We start from the raw sequence: 21,664 nt of genomic DNA on the forward strand, positions 1-21,664 counted from the left end.
AAGAGTCTCTGGGAAAACACACACACACACACACACACACACACACACACACACACACACACACACACACACACACACAGCAGTAATGATTTCTTCTGGTCTGTTATTGCACTGTAAGGTCTTGTGCTGTTTGTGTAACACTCAGTAAGAACATCAGTAATTACAGCAACAGTCTCTGTGCTGCTGACCGGAACGTTTCTTTTCTGCACGTGGCTGATTTGTAAGTTTACAAATGGTTTGTGTTTGTTGGTGGTGAGTTTACCTTCCACAGATGCAGGTGTATGAGGTGTGTCGCATCCCTCCACGAGCATAACAGTAATGCTGGAACAGACTGAAACACACAAGTATCAGTCAATCTCAGTCAGACTTTACTCAAAATCAAAACAAATCATAAGAAATTGAATTTTGCATAAAAGAAAATTATGCAACTATTAAAATTGTTTGCATTGCAAGACCAATTTTAATTTTCAATTAGAAAATTTCAAAGAAACGTACAAAAACTGACATCCAGATATCAGCCCAGAGCAGCAGCGCTTTCATTTTTCCACACTGACCTGCACTACAATTACAAAATGCAACATGAAAAGCCTGAAAGAGCCTGTCAGTCGATATAGATTGAAAAAAGTGGCAGCCTCAGAAAACCTTGAGTGATAACTTCATAACTCCAGATAAACAAAACACAGATAGACACTGATGTCAAGCAAAGAGACGAGAGATTTTCATCTGCTGTGCGATAAAACCCACAGACACACAGTGAAGGAGAGATCCAAAACATACAGATGCCGGGAGATCACACAAACATGATCAGCAAACAACACAGCAACACACTAACAACCAGTCAAATGCCCTAACACGCTAACCACCACTCGGACACCCTAGCAACACATTAACAACTAGTCAAATGCCCTAACAACACACTAACCACCACTCAAACACCCTAGCAACACACTAACAACCACTCAAACGCCCTAGTAACAAACTAAGAACCAGTCAAGCACCCTAGCAACACACTAACAACCACTCAGACACCCTAGCAACACACTAACAACCAGACAAGCACCCAAGTAACACACTAACAACCACTCAGACACCCTAGTAACACACTAACAACCAGTCAAATGCCCTAACAACACGCTAACCACCACTCAGACGCCCTAACAACACGCTAACCACTACTCAAACACCATGAAAACCATTTAAACAACCTAGCAACAACTAATAACCAGTCAAACACCCTAACAACACACTAACCACCACTCGAACACCATGAAAACCACTCAAACAACCTAGCAACAACTAATAACCAGTCAAACACCCTAACAACACACTAACAACCACTCAGACACCCTAACAACATTCTAACAACCACGACACCCTAGTAACACACTAACAAAAGGCAAACACCCTAGCAACACACTAACAGCCACTCGGACACACTAAAACACTAACAACCCACTCAAACACCCTAGTAACATGCTAACAACCACTCAAACACCGTAACAACACACTAACAACCACTCAAATGCCCTAGCAACACACTAACAGCCACTCAAAAACCCTAGCAACACACTAACAACCACTCAAACGCCCTAGTAACACACTAACAACCAGTCAAACACCCTAAAACACACTAAAAACCAGTCAAGCACCCTAGCAACACATTAACAACCACTCAGACACCCTAGCAACACACTAACAACCACTCAAACGCCCTAGTAACACACTAACAACCAGTCAAACACCCTAAAACACACTAAAAACCAGTCAAGCACCCTAGCAACACATTAACAACCACTCAGACACCCTAGCAACACACTAACAACCGGCAAACACCCTTGTAACATTAACAACCACTCAGACACCCTAGCAACACACTAACAACCACTCAGACACCCCAGCAACAGCCACTCAAACGCCTAAACAACACACTAACAACCACTCAAACACCCTATCAACCCAGTAACAAGTACAACCACTCAAACACCCTAACAACACAGTAACAACCACTCAAACACCCTAACAACACAGTAACAACCACTGAAATACCATAGCAACACACTAATAACCACTCAAACACCCTAGCAACACACGAACAACCACTCAGAAACACTAACAATCACAAACAACTACAAACAACACCTCAGCATCATGGCAGCAAGTTCCCTTCTCAAAATAAGTATATATATATATATATTTTAAAACTACATATAAGAGAGGGAGATGACAGAAGCATCAAACATCCTTCACCCCAATTTGAGCAAAGAGGATGTGCAATGGGTTTCTGAAATTGCTGCAGTCCATTATTCTGATTGTGTGTGTGTGTGTGAGGTTCGTCGCAGCTTTAATTAAAGCATCACCCGTTGCCATCAGGATGTCAGTGAGTGGGACTGATGCTGCCGCCACATAAAACAAACCATCATGACACATCAGACCATCAGAGGACAGGCTCTGAATCACAGCGACGCTCTCGTCCTCTAATGGAGTGACTCTTGACTCGCCTCTGTTTGGGGGTTTCTCCTGTGATCAGCACAGATATGCTTTCAAAAGAAACAAGCCCAAAAACATTTTTTAAATTAAATAAATAAATAAAAACACAGCAAATTGTCAAGTCTGTGTTCTGGGTGATTCACTCACGTTTGAGATGCGACAGATGTTTTAATATAAAGCACCAATGCAGTTCAAATAAAGAGATTTTCATTTCACTTTAAACTAATTTCTAGTCAGTAAACAATTAAAAACGGAACATGCCAATTATAAAACACTAAAACAAAAAGTTAATATTGGTTCAGAAACTGATCAAAAACAACTACAAAGGAAGAGCTTTAATTTGCTCTGATTTTATCCAACCCTCTCAAAGGGTTAAACAACATTTCACACACTACTGCAATTCTGAAAGGGTGTTATTATTTTTGCATATTTACACAGTAAATAACACTGATTGGACATATGTGACCCTGGACCACAAAACCAGTCATAAGGGTCAATTTTTCAAAATTGAGATTTATACATCATCTGAAAGCTTTCCATTGATGTATGGTTTGTTAGGATAGGACAATATTTGAAAATCTGGAATCTGAGGGTGCAAAAAAACCTAAATATTGATAAAATTGCCTTTAAAGTTGTCCAAATGAAGTTCTTAGCAATGCATATTACTAATCAAAAATTACATTTTAATATATTTACAGTAGGAAATGTACAAAATATCTTCATGGAACATAATCTTTACTTAATATCCTAATGATTTTTGGCATAAAAGAAAAATCTATAATTTCGACCCATACAATGTATGCTATTGCTACAAATATACCCCAGCGACTTAACACTGCTTTTGTGCTCCAGGGTCACAAATATAATAACTACTGTTTTAACAGTTGCCCATCTAAAACTGACTTTTCGTATTAAAATTGTAAAATAAAAAAAAAGTCTCTTCATGACTTCAATTAACTAATTCCCCTCAGACGCTTGAAACTAAACAGCATGTGATTATTTATGCAACTGCTCAAAGCTCATTAATATTCAACGATATGGCGTTACATTCTAGCATTACACTGTATCACAGGAAGTGAGCTTCATCACTCTGGGTTACATTGTTACTAACAACCTTCTTCAAATTTAGACCGTGTGAAACGTTGCTTAACCCCAAATTAAATGTGGCTTTAAACTAGGTTATAAAAGAGATAGAGAAATTATGAACCAACAGCATGAATACTGCACATGAAGCCATTTCTTGTTGTTCTCTTGAGAAAAAGCAAACAATAATTGATGGAGCTATAATTAATTTCAGCTCTCGCCAAACAGAAATCACTCAGATGCAGAATGAAAGTTCACAGCAGCCGTCGGAACATGAAAGGTCATGTGACGTTTAATTGGCTGATTTCAGAAGATTCTTTCTGACGGTCATGAAAATAATGCTTGGTTTCTTTCCCATTATGAGGAAATTATGTCAGCGATCAGGGAAACACTTCCTTCAGGGTTTGATCACTGTGTCTGTTTATTATAGATTGTATTATTCAGTTATGCTAGATTAAATCATGCTGACAGGAGATTTGATATTGAAATTAATTTTAATGGAGGACTAATTATAACCTGCATCCAGGAAATGTTTTTTTAAAGAAGAAAATTAATACTTTTAATCAGCAAGGATGCATTAAACTGATCAAAAGTGACAGTAAAGACATTTATAATGTTATAAAAGATTTCTATTGTAAAAAATAAAAAAAATCTGTTCTTTTGAATTTTCTACTTATCAAAGAATCCTGAAAAATAGAATGCATCACAAAAATATAAACTTCAACACTGATAATAATCAGAAATGTTTCTTGAGCAGCAAATCAGCATATTAGAATGATTTCTGAAGATCATGTGACACTGAAGACTGGAGGAATGATGCTGAAAATACAGCTGCGCATCACAGGAATAAATTACATTTGAACATATATTCCAATAGAAAAGTTATTTTGAATCACAATAATATTTCACAGTTTTTACTGTATTTTTGATCAAACAGATGCAGCCTTGGTGAGCAGAAGAGACTTCTTTCAAAAACATTTAAAAAAAAACCTTACTGACCCCTAAACAGTAGTTTATATATAGCATAAATGTGAGAAAGGGTTGAATAGGTCAAAACAACATCAGCCATGTCTAAACTATCTAAACGCAGCTCTGACAAACATCTCAACGACCTTCTAAACTACTTCCAGCCGTTTCACCTGCAGAACGTCAGCAAAAACACAAACAAATGTCAAACTTTTCTCTGGTTTAACATTTCTTTTCTCCTTTTATGGCCATAAATGATAAAACGGCATCAGTATGAGCGCCCGTGGACTATTACAAATGCTTCTTAGAAAAGCCACAACATGTATTGTAGATAATTAGCTTCAGAGGGCATTTTCACATCAGCTAGCAACACGCAGTAAAACAGGCTGTGATTGTGCACTGATCACAAACTGCAATGTGTTAATATGGGCCCTGAAATCGTCTTAAAATGAGCATTAAGTGCTGAAAACTCCTCTCAAACGACAAACAACACCAATTAACAAACCGACGCACAATGTATATATTCTGAACCAAAAAAAACAAACCAGCAACCAAGTAGATCACACTTAAAAATAACTACAAATAGTAACAGTAGGAGCCGCACATTTGTCCTGCTCGTAAGGCTGTGTTGATATTATACCTTACGCAGCACTTCATGTGGAAACAGTGGCTCAGAATAGCTCACACACACCCAGAGGACAGAAAAAGCCCAGTTAAGAGTCTGAGTGGGCTGATTTTGCCTGAAAACTGAGATGCTTTTTCTTTGAAATGCTTCCATTCCTCCGGCATCCCAGACTCCTCCTCTGCAGCGGGATCTCCCTCAGCGCTAGCATCGGTACGGCTCGCCAAACGCTGCACTGATCTCCGTCCAACGCGCCGGCTTGCCGCAGGGCTCAGGGACACTTCCAGCTTTCTTAGAATCAAAGTCTTACGAAAAACTGTCGAGAAACGAGACTCACATGTGGGAGAACCTCAACTGCTCTTTTTGACATTTACACACTAGGGCTGTCAAAATGGCTGAAAAACTCAATTCGAATTTTGTACTTATATATGATCAATATTCGAATTATATTTGAATTTAAAAGGCATAATTTCAGTTAGGGGGAAAAAAGCTTTTGGCTTCTCTCCTGAGGCCACAAGAGGGTGCATCGAGCTAAATATTATGCACGTTTCTTCAAAGCATAATAAAATAACACGACTATCTTTGAAAAAAGTGCATAATGTTTAAAATAATGTTTATAAACCTTATATAATTAAAGTTGCTTAAACGATTAGAAACAAAACAGCACCATGCATGCATGTATAGTTTAATACAAAGGACCGAAAAACAATCACAAAGAGTACTTTCTTCATTTAAAAACATGAGATGCAGTGGGATGGGGGAAAACCACCATAAAGTCTTGAGACATGTTTTTAAAAAGTTGAACTTATATTAATGTTACATGGCTTTCTAAACATGCGGCTCTCTTGTGCGAGACGCGAGTGCAACGGTTTTTGCATTCGAATGTGGAATTTTATTTTAAATTCGACGAATATTCGAAATTAAAAATTTTCTTTGACAGCACTATTACACACTGATTTGACATTGTCTGCACTGAGAGCATCGCAATAAGATCCTCTAATGTGCATTAACATGCATGGTATACAACAATAGTGTGTAAAAGTATCCATTTCTGAATTTGACTTTGATTTGAATTCTGAAAAACTTTTTTTTCTTTGAGCTTATATATATATGTATATATATATATAATATACATATATAGTAATTTTTTTTTAATTCTCCCTGAGATTTTACATTTCATTAACACATTCACAGTTACTAAATCAAATGACATGCAAATAATTTATAATTATTTGATAATTAATTCTACTGTATATTCAAATTACTTTGTTTCCATTATGATTTCAATTTTATAGCAAGCGCTTTATTTTAACAGTTTTTATTTTTAAATGATTATTTTAACTCTTTTTAGTTTGCACATGTATTATTTAATGCAGGGGTTTTCAACCTTTTAGGAGATGCGCCCTCCCCCCCAAGTTTGTCTCATTTCCCTCGCGCCCCCCCCCCCCCCCCCCCTACTCCCACCACCCCTCCCCTCTAATTTATAATTATTTGATAATTAATTCTACTGTATATTCAAATTACTTTGTTTCCATTATGATTTCAATTTTATAGCAAGCGCTTTATTTTAACAGTTTTTATTTTTAAATGATTATTTTAACTCTTTTTAGTTTGCACATGTATTATTTAATGCAGGGGTTTTCAACCTTTTAGGAGATGCGCCCTCCCCCCCAAGTTTGTCTAATTTCACTCGCGCCCCCCCAACCCCCCCTATTACTGTATTCACACCGAATTTCTTTATTAACATCAACATAACGCAAATGATTTTTCTTTTGCTATTTTTGATTAACATTTATATAAGAAATGCACGGATCCGGTATACTGATGTACATTTGATATTTTCTTTACTGTTTACATTCACTTAAAACAACCGACTGCTTACAAGGATACTTGTCAAGACAGCCATTGGTATTCACCTGCTGTCTGAGAAGGCTATCTGTTTGTGCACTTCAGGTGTGTGCGCGGTGCGCATAGAAACACTCTATCACAGTGCGTGAGTACCACACTGAGATGTCTTGGGCTTAAATGGCTTAAAATTACTTTAATGTTTAAACTGACATGACTTAAAACACGTGAGAATGAAAAACTTTGAGGAAGCAGCACTGGCCTGATCGTTAAGATAGTTTTGGGGGGCTAAGGTGACAGATAGGGGGCTGAAACCCACCTAAAAAGGGTTTAGAACCGCCCCTGGTATAGCATGCGTAATTATACTGAAACATAAATATATAACCAGTTTACCTGATTCAATGTGAATGTTTCTGAGATAATAACATGCCAATCCGTGGTTGGATTTCCGACACGGCTAATCGTAAATCATCTTACACTGTCAATAAGCGTGACTGATACTTGAGCCAACTCTGCTCTAACTGTAGACTAGCAGTGGGGGTCAGTTTGCCCCCTAGTGGATGGCTAAAGGTTTTCTAACTCATATTCATAAATCCTCAAGGGAATGTCTCTGAATTACCTGATGCTCGTGCCCCCCTTGACAGGTGCTGGCGCCCCACCAGTTGAAAACCCCTGATTTAATGAATGCATAGTGTTTTTATTATTTTTACTTACAAATATTTATTTTTCTTAACATTTTTATGATTTAACAAATTGTTTTTAATCATTTTACATTATTTTAATTAAATTTTCATTTTTATGATTTAATTCATTTTTATTTACTGTTATATTTTGATTGTTTTATTTCAGAAGTACTTTAACTTATTTAGGATTTAATTAATTTCTAGTAAGTGTTTTATTCTGATTGTTTTTATTTTAATAAAGTTTTTAAAATTCTTATTTTAAATTATTTACATTTATTTAAATTAGCATTTTTACAATTTAACTAATGTTTAGGGTATTATTTTGATTAGTTATATTTTAAAATAAGTAACTTTACATATTTATGATTTAATTCACTTCTAGTAAGTGTTTTATTTAAATTGTTTTTATTTTAATAAATAGTTTAGTTTTTTTAAATTATTTGCATTTATGACCTAATTAATGTTTGTGTTTTATTTTGTTTGTTTTTATTTTAAAATAAGTAACTTTAACTTAACCTATAAATGATTTAATGATTTAAATTATTTACATTTAAAACTAAATTTAACTAAAAACTAAAACTTTTATGATTTAACTTCTAGTATTTTTGTTTTATTTGAAAATTTTACATTTTTATGATTTAATTTTGATAAAGTGTTTTATTATGTTTTTAAAAATGACTTTACCTTTACATATTTGTGTTTTAACGAATTATTAGCTTTTCATCAACTCACAAACCCCTGCAGTTCCTCCCTGCTTTAGAGGAATGATGATGTATCACAATAACAAGCAACATGAGGACCGATATCCCATCATGCTCTGGTGTTTTGGGGCTGTGGCGCACTTGGAAGAACATCTCGGCTGTGCATTATGCAGTCTAACCATCTGCAGCTCCTCTTAAAATGAACAATCACGCAGCGGTTTTCACATGTACTGTGCACTTCAACATCGGGGCGGTTCTGATTTTAACTCCCTTTCTGTTGTTCAGTTCTGCCCAAGTTCATCTGTTCAAAGAGAGCTGCTCCAGAAACAGAAACAACAGAAGTAAATCTCACTCACAGGTGTGATGATGCATAATTAATTCTGCATGCACATGTGTAATGACCCAAAAATGATCACATCACAATGCCCTGTTTTAAAGGTCCCCTGAAGTGCCTTGAAACAGCAGGGTTGTTCTATGTGGTGACGTAATTTCAACTGAAACAGGAAGACAGGGCGGGACATAGAGCAGCCCCGCCCCCTTTTTAAATTAGCCAACATCGTTTTGTTTATATCTGCACGGGTCAGAGCCGTTGAGCTGGGTAAAGCCGCATTTGACAGCCACAGTCTAATAGATTACCCCCTAGATTCAATATGAAACTCTTAGTAAAACAAAATAGTGATCATAATCATGCTGAGGCTGTGTAGTTTTAAGTGTTTAATATATGCCGACTCGCACATATGATCTGCTCCGTGCGATCGCGTCTCTGGACCGGAGCCAAAGTCCGGATCAGACTGTGTGCGCTGCCACGGTTCGCGTGAAACAACGTGAAATCAGACCTCATTTGCCCCAGTCGAAAGCACATTTACACTATCTGAATTGTTCCCTATCGCCTACATTGTGCACTACGTGCCATTCACTGTACCGGAAATACTACAATACATCTGAACAAGCGACCGATCTCAGCCGCAGCTTCAGCGTCTATTTATAGTGTAGGGGGCGGGCACTTCGGCTTCTAGAGAGTGTTTGATTGGTCAGAAGATTTGATGAGAAGCTGAAGTACGATCTGACGTCAAAAAAAATCCTTGAGCCGTTTTGGCGGAAGTGACGCACTGCAAGTTTTGAATGCTTATATCTTCTGAATGCGAATTTTGTCACTGTTTTGGAGCACACTGCCTTATAGATAACCTTAAAGGTTTAGTTCACCCAAAAATGAAAATTAAGCTGCATTTTACTCACCCCGGAGGCATCCTAGGTGTATATGACTTTCTTCTTTCAGACGAATCCAGTCGGAGTTATATTAAAAATAGTCTTTGATCTTTCAAGCTGTTTAATGCCACTCAGCGGGTGTTGCATGCATCAGTCCAAAAGAACTTGAATAAAAATCGCCCATCCATAAAAAAAAGTGTATCACACGGCTCCGGGGAGTGAACAAAGGCCTTCTGTAGCCAATCGATGCGTTTTTGTAAGAAAAATATCCATATTCAAAACGTAATAATCACTTGAATCTAGCTTGCGCTCACTGTTGTAAACGGAAGCAGCTCCGGGCGGATGACGTATGAGGTCAGCGCTGCACAAAAAACTGGACTTTAAAAGGACTTTAAGCTCAACTGGTGCATTTACAGAAATGTTTGTGCACAGTTCCTGTATATCAACACTGAATAAAGTACATTTCCTCACACTCATGTGGTTCCAAACCCAAATGATTTTCTTCAATGGAGACATTTTTAAGAATGAAACCATGAAGCTGAATTATAAGCTGTTCTATATTGTGCAATATTCCCTCTTTTTAAGTGAATATTTTAAATCACACTTGCATGTTTATAGCTATCTGAAGTCGGTTAATGGTCAAATGACACGCAGCTAAGCAAACAATTAAAATTACTTATATATTAACATTACTATTACATTTTAATTGCACATTTTTATGATTGAAATATTTTTAAAGTGTTTCATTTTGAAAGTTTTTATTTCACAATTACTTTTCACTTGACCATGTTATGATTAAAATTACTTTTTAGTAATTGTTTTTGATCTATTTTATTTAAGAATTTATTTTAGTTTTACATTTTTAATGAAGTGCTTCATTTTAAATTACATTTTTAAATGAAATAATTTTTTAGTGTTTTTTTTTTATTATTTTTAAGTTAATTTTAGTTTTACATTATGATTTAAAAATGTTTTTTTTGCTTTTTGTGCTTCATTCTGAATGTTTTATTTAAAAAAATTACTTATTTTAATTATACATTTTTATGAATTTAATATTTGTATGAAGTGTTTTTATTTTAAAATTATGCAATTTTCTATTATGATGTCATACATTTTAGTAAGTGTTTTATTTTATTTTAATTTAAAAATAATTTAAGTTTCACATTTTTATGATTTTTAAGAAGTGTTTCATTTGGAATGTTTTTATTTAAAAATTGTAATTTATTTGAATTTTTACATTTTTAAAATTAAAATATTTAAAATGGATTTTTCTTTTTCTTTTTTAGTCTTCTATTTAGTTTTCATGTTAATTTATTTTAGTTTTACATTTTTATGACTGTGTTTTGTATAATTTTTATTTAAAATGATTTATATTTGACATTTATGATTTTAAATAATCATTAACCTTCAAATAATCATTAACCTTTGTCTGTTAATCACAACCTACAGCTACAAACAGAAGAGTCGATGACCCCCACGAACCCCGTCACTCAATCCCATGATGCTTTGCTGTCAGCATCAACACCAAGGTCGAACGTTCATCTTCACACTAAGACGTACATGTGCTTAAAAATTGAAACACAAATACGGAAAGTGCAGCAGATGGTGGAGCGGATCAGGCTGGATAATCTATAATCTCAGTGCAGTACATCCTAATCAAATGCCGTATTTGTGGCCAGTTAGAGTGACATTTCCCATCGGTAACCCAGGACAGCTGCTTATCACTTGGATTTGCATTTTTAGGACAAGCCGTGCCGTCCTTCACTCAAATTTCATCTGGATTTATTCATTGTCTTATTTTCAGAGATAAACCCAAATGTTTCAGTCGCATAAAATCATTTCACTGATCATGCAACTGAACCTCAACAGGATAATTACAGCAAAACACAGTTTCTGTCATGCACACACCAGTCCGTCAAACTCTGAGATGAGAATATTTAAAATGATGAGCATCAGTCCAAGCGCTGTCAACGTTAACGCATGCAATCCATTCAGGTCAATGCTATTAATATTTCAACAAGCAGGTAACACATTTGCTTAATTTGCAGTGTAACTGAGATTCCGATGTGCCTGTATGACCTAATTTAATTATCAAAGCAAGAAGAAATGTAAGAAATACACCTTTTTACACTATGCATTTAAGATTAAGTTCATAAATTGAGGAAAAGTATATTATATAAGTCAGACTCAGAATGCAATTTAAATTATTTACATTTTACATTCTTATGATTAAAAAACATTTAAAAATCACGTTAGTTTGACATTTTTAAGATTTAATTCATTTTAATTACAATTTTATTTTAATTATGTGCACGCATTAAGATGAAGACTGACAAAAAACATTTCAACTTCACAAATTAAGTTTTTCATATTATGTACATAAATTGTGAGCAAAGTTATATTATATAATTCAGAATCCTGCTCCCACGCTTTGGCGCAATTTAATAAATATGAAAATGAAATATATCACAGTTTCACAAACATATGAAGCAGCACAACTGTTTTCAACATTGATAATAATCAGAAATGTTTCTCGAGCAGCAAATCAGCATATTATACTGATTTCTGAAGATCATGTGACACTGAAGACTGGAGGAATGATGCTGAAAATACAGCTTCGATCACAGGAATAAATTACATTTGAACATATATTCCAATAGAACAGTTATTTTGAATCATAATAATATTTCACTGTTTTGACTGTATTTTTGATCAAACAGATGCAGCCTTGGTGAGCAGAAAAGACTTCTTTCAAAAATATTACAAAAGTCTTATTGAGCCCAAACTTTTTAACAAGAGTCTACAGATATTTCGCAAAGAAATTATCATCAAACCCAAATATTACATGAATTTAGTTTTCTTTCCCTGACACATTACTGAATGCATTAACCACAAAAAACATTATGAGATTGTGACTTTTACACCAAGTTCAAACAGTCAGTACGTCTCTTCTCCAGTGCTTTCTAATGGATGATCCTCTCTTTCTTTCCCTCTTTTCTGGGATGTTCCCTGTGAGAGTGGCTGCAGTAAATACACGCTGTAATTAGCGGCTCCGTCTTCATTTCGCAGGAACTGCAGCACACTTAAATCACCCTTAAATATGTGCTTTAAAAGGCCACTTTAACAAGACGTCTTTATATTCACACAAACTGCAATTAAAGTAAATGAGGGATGGAGTTTTAACGAGAGGTTAGTGAACACACTGACGGATGACATGAGAATAAATTAGAATAATGACTGAAAACGGAGCCCAGGTGCCGTCTAAGAATAACCTGCTGATGATTTACGGGATTCTGCAGTACAGATGGAAACACGGTCTGACTTTAAAAGGCATTCTACTCGTGATTTCTTTCTGAATGAAACCGGTTAGTGAACTAGGAAACAAAGTAGAGCAGGAACTGATTGTATTGTGAAAGCGCTTCAGCATGAGTCAGGTGCTTGAAGGGGCGGGGCTAAAAGTGAGAGGGATTAGTGATGTCATACGAAAAGGAAAGTCGTTCAAGTTCTCATTTTTCCTTCAACAAAATATCAAATTATTCACCAAGACTCTTCTGTTCTAAATTTTAAATTGTTTACTTTAAACTTTACCTGCTTTACTGATACCTAGCAACCAATTTAAGACTGTAAATTTGTAAAAATTATAGTATCGGTAACACTTTGCATGTGAAAGTAACATACGTTTGACATACATTTAAATTTTAATTTCAATAAAATCTCATAAAACCTAAATTGAATCTATTAGTTTTAAAATTACAATTTTTGAAATGGAAAAAATAGAATATTAGATGAACATGAAGAAAACTTAAATTAGAAATATTATTTTGGCAACTAATTAAAAAAAAGGTTTAGGTTGAAGTACTAAAACTATTAAAATGAAAACTTTAAATAAATTACCGCTACATAGAAATATTAAAGACAACAACAACAACAACAACTAATAATAAAATGAAAAGCACATAACTTAAACTAAATCTATTTGTTTTAAATGTTTTAAAGCTAACTTTAAATAAATTACCGCTACATAGAAATATTAAAGACAACAACAACAACAACAACAACAACAACTAATAATAAAATGAAAAGCACATAACTTAAACTAAATCTATTTGTTTTAAAATAGTTTTTGCTAATTAAAATAAAGCTGAAACTACATAACAGAAATATTAGATAACAAGCTTAAAAAAACTTAACCGTAAATTAGATATGTTGCTTTGGTAACTAACTGAAATAAAAAAAAAGTTTAAGTACTAAAATATATATATATATACACATATATATAAAAAACTTAAATAAAAAAAATAAAACTCCGCCATCATTGAATCTGTCCTCTGCACTTCAATAACTGTCTGGTTCAGCTCAGCTACCAAATCTGACCTCAGAAGACTACAGAGGGTAGTCCGGACTGCTGAGCGAATCATTGGTACAACCCTCCCTTCTCTCCAAGAACTGTACTCGTCCAGAGTGAGCAAAAGGGCTGGCAGAATCACTCTGGACCCCTCACATCCAGCACACTCCCTCTTTGAACTGTTGCCATCTGGTCGACGCTACAGAGCTCTGAGCACCAGAACGACCAGACACAGGAACAGTTTCTTCCCTCAGGCAATCCATCTCATGAACACTTGACAATAACTGTGGAACACACACTATTTATTCACTCATACACTTATTTATCTAACACACACACTCAGTCTACATTTCAATTTGCACATAATATACCTGTACATACAACTGTCTATTGTTATATACCTGTACATACAATTGTCGATTTGTATATTTTTATTCCTTATTTACTTGTTCTATTTTTTATTTATTTTTTATTATCTGTGTTTTTTGTTCTGTCACTGTCATTCTGTTACACTGTGGAGCTTCTGTCATGAAAACAAATTCCTCGTATGTGTAAACATACCTGGCAATAAAAACTCATTCTGATTCTGATTCTGATTCTCCTGTTGTCTCTCACATCAAAATCAACACACATATTGGTTTAGAACCGTTTTGGACTGTTTTGGCTTGTAAAGAGTGCTTAATCTGCAAATTTCTCTCCTGATTCAGACCAGATGACTTTTTCACTGGAGGAAGCATTATGGATTATGGACTATGCATTATGGATATTTTGTCCAGAAACAACGGTTTGAAGATAAAAACGTCTTGATGGATTTGTTTCTTTTGTCTTCTCAAGATGTTAACTGATAGATTGGAGTGGTGTGGATTATTTGTTTTTATCAGCTGTTTGGACTCTTATTCTGACGGCACCCATTCACTGCAGAGCATCCATTGCTGAGCAAGTGATGCAATGCTACATTTCTCCAAATCTGATGAAGAAACAAACTCCTCTACCCATCTTGGATGAGGGTGAGGATATTTTTAGCAAATCTTCATTTTTAGGTGAACTATTCCTTTAAGTGACAAAATGTCTTGTAAAACGAAGATTTCTGTTTGTTATCTCCTGAATTGTCACCAGTTTGACTGATGTTTTTGAAACCATGACTCAAGTACAACAGCTTGACACGACAGTCACACCAGCACACGCTTACAGAGAGAAATATGTGTTGATGACACTGCTTCAGTTCAAAGATCAGGGTTTTTGAAGGCCCTACGGCCCATAATGCCTCCTGCATTTATTTAAAGGCTCGTGAAATCCTAGTTTTTCCTGGAGAGCAGCGGCTCTGCATGACATCCAGCTTCCAAAAAGGAGGAGCGCTTTGTAATCAGTTTTGGGAATCAACACATTTTCTGAGATGTCGTCTCAGATCATGTTCTGGCCGATACTTCCTTGCAGCCTAAATTTCGTTCTTTATTCGGTTACATAAAAGTGAAACTCATGCATAAGCAATTCTATTATAAAACTTATATAATAAATCAAATTATAAAATGGCTGGATGCAATTGGAGGGGCATCTATCAGCGAGCAGAGTTTTATCTGCTGTTCAGTGCATGACGGACAGAAATGAAGTGTAAGAGAATCTCATGTGGGGACAGATCGCTCTCTCTCTTACTCTGCAAGAGTCTTTCATCAGAAAAAAACAGTTGCAAATGAATGCAGCATGCGTTCAGTTTCAGAGAGGAACAGATTTGAGGCTGAGTCGTCTCACATCAGCTGAGTATTTTTAGAAGCGTTCGAGGTGAGAATGAATTTACTCGAATACAAATGGAATTTTGTCTCTCAAACTATGCTGTGAAGTCAACATGAAATCAAAAATTAATTTCTCAAAACATGTTCCTTGTCTTATTGTGAATGATTCATGTATTCATGAATTAGAATATACAGTACATATAAAAATATATATAATTATTAAAAAATATATAAATAAAAATACTTAATGATTACAATATAAATTATTGCAATGATCTTTAATTTACAATAACAATGATTCAGTTAGCATATTTACTGTATATATACACGTATTTATTTAGTGATAATTATGTGTGTGTGTGTGTGTGTATGTATTTACACATGTATACAAACACACACACACACACACACACAATACTGTACATATATGAATATGCTATTGGTGGTAACTGAATCATTGTTACTGTAAACTAAAGACTGCCATTGCAATCATTAAATCAATGAATAAATATGTATAAGTAAATATGTACATATATAAATATCCTTTAAACTTCCATCACCTATGTTTCACAAGCTACTAGTTATTTCAGACTGCTGTTGTGGGTTATGCTGTCTTTCTAACTCGTGGGAATATTTAACAGTGATTTAACACTAAATATAATAAAGGTTACAGCAATAATAGCAAATAGACAGATCTGAAAAAGAAGCGCTACCATTGGGATTCATGGAGATGCTTTTGATGGTGAACTTGACCTTCATCCACTACGTCATTCTGGTAAGTAATGGCCACTTTCACCCTCTAATCAATCCTATCAAGTCCCTTCAACTCACTGAACATCTGTTTCACTCAGAAATATCAAATAACAGACGCATAATAGGTTGTGTACAGCATTAAAAAAACGACTCCAATTAAGGAGGTGATTTGTAATCAAGGCATAAAAGGGAGTGATAAAAAAATGTTCAACTCTCAAACCTTCACAGAAAAACATCAGTGATTCTAAAAAATACAGAGCGGATTCAAACTGAAGCTATTTTGTTTATTCCACAGTTTCATCTAAGCCAGAAAGTTTAATATCACACAGTGAAACTTGTCTGCAATCGCAGACTCATATCAAAGCACATCAAGGCCTAACGCTTCCTAAAAGTCATACATTTCCACATTACGCCAAGCCTGAAACTTCAAGAGAGTTTGGAGATAAAAAATTCTGCTCATTCTGCATGTGATTTCATCAGGGACACCGACAGCAGAATATTCAAATCCAAGAGGAAACTGACTCTGTATCACACCATAAAAACTCAAGAGGCTCATGTTGTAATAGTGCATTGTAAGTTTGTGCTAACTACACCAAAACTGGGTGAAACTAATTTAACTGGACATATTTTTATACTGCATGCAAATATTGTCATGCAAATAATTACCATTAGCAATTTAATTGCCTTTTTTAAAATTTCACTTACAGTGTAAGCCTAATGTGTTATTTTTTTTTAAATATCTTACAAGCAAACATAGTTAAATAAGCCTCCAAAAAAGTTTTTTTTACTTTTAATTTTCATAATTTTTTATAAATATATTTAGACTGCATATTTAATCCTAGAATGTAAGCATATTGCATATGGATGACATGCAATACTTAAATGTGGTCTAAAAAGTTCCCTTAGAAGGCAGCAGAATTACATTTGGAACAGATGTGTCATGAGTGCACAAATGATGCCTAAAATGATGTATAAAATGTCTCGATACGTCCTAGAATGTAAGCATATTGCATATGGATGACATGCAATACTTAAATGTGGTCTAAAAAGTTCCCTTAGAAGGCAGCAGAATTACATTATAAAATGTCTCGATACATGGTTCACTAGCACTTGGAACAGCTCACAACTCATTCTGTGTGTAAACTGAGTTAGGCCCGTCAAGATCATGCATTTTCTGCTGACGAGTAATTGTTATGCAAATCATTGCGATTAACAATTGCAACAATTGTGTGTTTTGGTTGTGTCACTTACAGTGCAAGCCTAATACATTTTTATTTTTTCCTTGCAAACATACCCGAATGATTTTCTTCAATGCTGTTACAGTGCACATTTGATGGCATTTCTCTATGGGCCTCATGTTGTGTTCTGGTCATTCTGACCTGGAGATGATTTCTTTTTCCTGAAAATGCTTGTTAATGTAATTGCACCAGGCTAAAACCTACTGACTTCGCTCACATAGGGCATAACAACTTCCCAAAAATGTTTTGATCATTTTAGTCCTTTTTTTTAGGGTTTTTTCCCCACATTGTCTCACACACAGACACACACAGGTTTGTTTTTGTGAAAAGTGGGGACTCTCCATAGGCGTAATGGTTTTTATACTGTACAGACCGTATATTCTATTGCCCTACACCAACCCTACTCCTAAACCTACCCCTCACAGGAGACTTTGTGCTATTTCAGATTTTCAATACACTACATTCTGTGTGATTTATAAGCGTTTTGAAAAGTGGGGACATGGGGTAATGTCCTGAAAAGTCACCTTCTAATACCTTGTAATACCTATGTCATACCTTTGTCATTATACAAATGTATATCCTCATTTGTCACAAAAACGCGCGGGCACACACACACACACACACACACACACACACACACACACACACACACACACACACACACCTTGTAAATCTCCCATTATGCTTTTCACCAAAAAATCTTGGATTCAATCTTTTCATCAACTTGTTTTTTCAATTAAAACAAGTTTTGTATTTCTTTTTGTATCTGATTGATCATATGCCTCACTGATCTGATATTATGCTCCTGTTTTTAAGTGAACATTGCCAAAATTATCCACAAACAATGCTCTTTTTTTAAACTTCAAAACTGAATATTGCCAAAATGATCCACAAATAATGTTTGATTTTTTGATTTTTACTTAAAACCTAAAAATATTGCCAAAATTATCCACAAATAATGCTTTTTTCACTCAAAAACTGAATATTGCCAAAATTATCCACAAATATTGCTTTTGTCACTCAAAAATGTAATATAGCCAAAATTATCCACAAATGCTTTTTCACTCAAAAAATTGCCAAAATTCTAAACAAAAATGCTTTTTTAAAAATTATTACTCAAACTAAACATTTTGCCAAGAATACCCATAAATAATGCTTTTTTTCAATCAAAAACTGAGGTGCATAAGCATAAGCATAAGCAGAATGAGAGATTTACAAGCATTTCTTTTTAATTACTCTTATTTGAACGGCTAAATGTGAATGAAATGTAAACTGCACAATCATAGTGCTTATCTCAAATAATTGTGATTAAATCAAATAACCGCAATCGGGTGATAAATCAATAAGCGCAACAGGCCTGCTCTGAATTTCAGTATTTGCTTCAGTCTGACTGCGTGTTTTGATGCAGATGAGCACTTTGTGACTTTCTCCACTGGAAAAAGTTTTGATGGAGTGAAATTCCCATCTGGAATCATTAAATCACAAAACTGCTATCAAATTCACAGTGCAGAAGTCAGCGAGGTCGTCTGCATGCCCTGAGAGTCGAGCAGCTCTGTTTTCCGCATGTAGCAGCATATCTCTTTTCTGTGATGCAGCTCATATCAGCCGCTTTGAAGTCTCAGCCAGTGGCCATCGCAAGAGAGTCCTAATGAAATCCTCAAACTGCTTCTAATTGCAGCTGTATCTGGAGTTTTTTTTTTCTCTGAGGCTTGAGAGAAAGAGAGAGAGAGACGAGGGAAATGAGAGAGAGTTACAGAACAATGAGCACCATATAAATGCCAAGCAGCACGGGGACAAACGCCACCGCAGCAACATAAATAACCGCAGACTTCATCTCCAGCATATTTATAACACAGCGAACACATCTGCGCGTGATTATTCTCTTGCAGATTTAATTAAATCAATTAAGAGTTACGGCTGTACTGATACACAAGAGGTGACCGGTCTTGACTAATGCGTGTTATTAATTCAGACAAGAAGGTCATGCCTTCACATTTAGTAAAAGCAAACTAGAAATGCACTCAGAGAGGAGCAGGGAATTGTGGGATAGATTTCTGCAGCGTATCGACGGTTCCCCTGTCACCTGCCCTGCCTATTTATGACTTGTAACCATGACAACAGCTGTATTGCTTTACAAATATAAGAGAATCCCTGTCAGAGCACAGGAAATAATGTTTACTTCTTCTTCATCTGGATCGCAAAGGCAGAAGACATTAGAGGAACACAATAAATCAGGAGCTCGTCTGACACTTTCACTTTTCGTCTGGAGAGATCCCATGAAATTAAACAAAAAGATGAGTGAAAGCTTCAGAGACGCTGAGACAGGAAAGATAAAAAGATACGAGTATATCTTTGTTTCACTTCCAAAACCTCTCTCGTGCGTGCAGATGAAGCACCTGACATCAAAAACACATAGAAACCGGATGACACTAAAGAAGAAACCTCGCCACACAAGCGCAAACACTGAAATCTGACAGTGAATGTGTCTGAACACTAATACTGAAATGTAGTTATATTCCATGTACATATGCATGCACTGACTGCAATGATTGAAAAAAAAAGTGGGGAAAAGCATGCATATCTTTATTTCTGTACGTTACAAACACACCTGACCAGCACAAAGGTTAAACGGCAATAATTGTAGTAATTTAAGTGTATGAAGTATCAAAAATTAAAGATTTATAACTATACTTGACACATTAAAAACATGCCATTTTGCAATGATCAGAAAAATGCAAAAGTATAATAATAATAAATAAACATGACATACTTATAAGAAAATAAAATATTATATATATATATATATATATATATATATATAATATTTTTTTTCTTTTATAGAACTTAAAGGGATATTTCACAAAAATAAAAAACGCATTTAAATGTGCCTCATTGTTAACAATAACAGAATAATATATTTGCTAATATACATAATATTAAATGAAATAATAAAACAACAATAAATTATAATAAATAATACATTTAAAAATATATATTTTTTCCCCCTGATTTTTTTCTATTGACCTTAAAGGGATAGTAAAGCTGCAGTCCGTAAGTTTTGCCTCTTTGTTGCCATCTCTGTTTGAAAACCTGCAATTGTAGCTGTCTGCGGAATTATCTTCCTTGCGTGGGTTGTACTCTGGCGCGGCTCCAGCGTGGATGAATCTAATGTTTTGAGGAGAATGTGTGTGGCAGTCAGTCACCGCACAGGTGTGAATCCTATATCCTAATCACAGATTCTAGCCTACGTCTTGGAATATTTGACCCAAATAAGAATTTTCACCATATATTGTCATCTGAAAGTCTGCCACTTTTGTTCTGACCAACTGAGGAAAAAAGCATTACAATAAATCGCGCTACCAATGGTGATTAAATCTAAAGATCGGTTAGCTCATATCACATCAAACCATGCAAATTATTATTATTGTTTTACTTCTCAAATTATTAATGTTAACAACATCAGCATTGCCTATAGTGTGTATTAGCGTGTAGATTTCAATTTCAGTCTAATCTCTAATGGTCATACCATTCGAATTTCATATTAAGAAATTATTTTAACTCAAAAAGCTAATTATGCTCCCTTCGATCTGGTCGTCTTTAAAATACTAATCTTTGTAATCCCAGGCTATCTGTAATCAGAAGCACATTTAAAACTGGAATATAATTTAATTCATGTGTGTTTCATAAACACATGATCCTTTATGGATTACAATCCGCCATCAAAATGATACATTTAATTACTCCCGCTGCTGTGAGAAAAGGCTATAAACGATCCGCCAGCTGCAGGATCCTCACATGCGATAGCCTACTAGCCGGGACAACTTCTTTATGTTTACAGACGTGACGTAATGACGTAGCAGCATGCTTGAATTTCCCGCGAAAACCAACCCGTACCACTCAAATTAGAAAACATTATTATAAGCTAACCGTTGTGAATCGGGCTAAAGTAAGGCGATAGTTTTGAACACTGGCTGGTTATGTACTTGCTCAAATATTGATTTTGGATCA

The 21,664-nt window shown here is 35.1% G+C and overlaps 1 protein-coding gene across 1 annotated transcript in view; it reads right to left on the bottom strand.

Annotated features, from left to right (window-relative positions):
• pepd (peptidase D) overlaps positions 1-21,664 on the bottom strand; it is an 80,556-nt gene that overhangs the window by 6,928 nt on the left and 51,964 nt on the right. Inside the window, exon 8 of the mRNA XM_016284412.1 lies at positions 263-331. Coding sequence (XP_016139898.1) covers positions 263-331 — 69 coding nt within the window. The remainder of the gene's footprint in view (positions 1-262; positions 332-21,664) is intronic.

This window comes from Sinocyclocheilus grahami, unplaced genomic scaffold (assembly GCF_001515645.1).
Source record: "Sinocyclocheilus grahami isolate Dianchi unplaced genomic scaffold, SAMN03320097.WGS_v1.1 scaffold182.1, whole genome shotgun sequence".
Lineage (NCBI taxonomy): Eukaryota > Metazoa > Chordata > Actinopteri > Cypriniformes > Cyprinidae > Sinocyclocheilus > Sinocyclocheilus grahami.